The sequence below is a fragment of the Octopus sinensis genome, linkage group LG5 (assembly GCF_006345805.1).
Source record: "Octopus sinensis linkage group LG5, ASM634580v1, whole genome shotgun sequence".
In the NCBI taxonomy this organism is placed as follows: Eukaryota; Metazoa; Mollusca; class Cephalopoda; order Octopoda; family Octopodidae; genus Octopus; species Octopus sinensis.
In genome coordinates, this window is record NC_043001.1 from 73226094 (window position 1) to 73228147 (window position 2054).

The 2054-nt window shown below is 35.8% G+C and overlaps 1 protein-coding gene across 3 annotated transcripts in view; it reads right to left on the reverse strand.

Moving 5' to 3' along the window:
- Positions 1 to 996: 996 nt before the first annotated feature.
- LOC115211786 (hormone-sensitive lipase) overlaps positions 997 to 2054 on the reverse strand; it is a 76388-nt gene continuing 75330 nt past the window's right edge. For all 3 annotated transcript variants that reach the window (XM_036502740.1, XM_029780470.2, XM_029780472.2), the window contains one exon: positions 997 to 1457. In XM_036502740.1, the coding sequence (XP_036358633.1) occupies positions 1260 to 1457 (198 nt within the window). In that variant the 3' untranslated portion in view covers positions 997 to 1259. The remainder of the gene's footprint in view (positions 1458 to 2054) is intronic.

Genomic DNA, 2054 nt, shown 5'->3' on the forward strand with positions numbered 1-2054 from the left:
TCATCTAAAACCCTCAAAGCAGTGCCCCAATATGACCATAACCCAATTCCCAATACAAGTAAGAAAATACACACACACATTTATTTATATATATATATATATATATATATATATATATAGAGAGAGAGAGAGAGAAGAGAGAGAGAGAGAGAGAGAGAGATATACACACATACACAGGCATACAGTATTCTCCACATATACACTCACACAAATATACATGCACACACATTATCTCTCTCTCTCTCACACACACACACACACACACACATACATATCTATATATTTTTAACCCATTCATTACCATCTATTTAAACAGGGATTATTTGAGGCAGTGTTTTACAGGCAGATGTCCTTCCTGTCACCAACCCTCAGCTGTTTTTGAAGTAAAGGATTTATATTCTCATATATATATAAATATATATAACTTGGCATTGTTCTTCAACAAAATATTTACAGATGATAGGACTCTAATTATTGACTCAGCTAGGATTTCAAGTTCCACCTTTAATGACACCTTTAATCCATGACACTGGTTGAATACGCCATTAAAGGAAAAATTTGAAGCCCCAGTCAAAATTCCATATATATATATAAATATTCAAACATACATGCATACATATACGTGTGTGTGTGTGTGTGCGTGTGTGTGTGTGTGTGCGTGTGTCTGCATGCACGTGCACACAATATTCTCCACTCACTATTTGCTACATGAACATACATACATGCACACATACACGCGTGCGTGCACACACACACACACACACACACACCCAATATTCCAGCCTTGACCACTTCAACACAACACCTGTTCTTGGGTGTCTTTAGCAGGGTCCACTCTGTCGTAAACATTCAGGCCAGCTCTTCAATCCAAGTACATCTGTGTTCCTGCCTGCTGCCAATGTTAGCAGTTCTGAAAAAGGACTACTGTTGCAGTCCTTTCTCCTCATTCACAATGTTAAAACACACACACACAATAACCAGTCTTCATAAATTACCTTTGGTTGATTTGTTTTTTTTTTCTTTTTTTCTGTTTTCTGTCTCTTTTTTTTTTTTTTACAAAAATAATTGTTTCATACAAAATAACCGGTTTCGTAAAGATAGAGACTGTAGAATTATTAGACAGAGAACTGTACACAACATCTGCCCTTGCCCAGCCCACCCCAACCCTAACCCCTGTGTGTATTTCCATGCCCACACCTCATTATTTATAAGTTGGGTTTTTTTTTTACAGTATTAACAAACAAGCCAATCAAAACAGATTAGATGAGATTAAACAATTTGCGCAACTTTTCAACACACACATTTGAACCCTGTCGTGCGTCTTTACTGACAAGGACAAAATTGAGAAATCCATGAGGGAGATCATCCAGAACCGTGAAGTCAGCAGTTTTACCAAGTTGTCTCAGTCTCTTACACAACATCACAGAATCATCAAGCAGGGGATCGAGGTGACATGTCTGCAGATAAAAAAACAAAAACAACACTGTAGAGATAAGCTGAAAATGTTCACACTCACCCACACACCTCTGTGTGTGTGTGCGTAATGTAAGTATATATACAAAGAATACATGCAATGTGACAAATGACTAGTAACCAAATTTCAGCCTCAGTAGTAGGCCCAAGAAAGCAACAAAAGCAATTAACATTGTAGAGATATATAACATTGAAATGTTCACATACACACATGTATAATATATGTGCATATATAGAGAATATGTGTTGTGAAGCGCAACACATAACCAAAATTCAGGCTTAACAGTATGTCCCTCACTCCACTCCTATATATATGGAACATCACCTAAGAACAGGCTAGTGGAATATGAGCCACATCATAGTATTAATAAAATACAGGAAAAAAGTATGGCATTCAATGCTTTATAGAACTTGGATGTGTTTTACCAAATTACCATTACAATTACATAATAGCTGATGAACATCCCTAATATTTTTTTTTTTTTTTACAACCCTACTCACTCATATACTGATTTGTTATAAAAAATACAAACCAAAACTCAACACATAGATATATCACATGCAAATTATAAAATCTATCA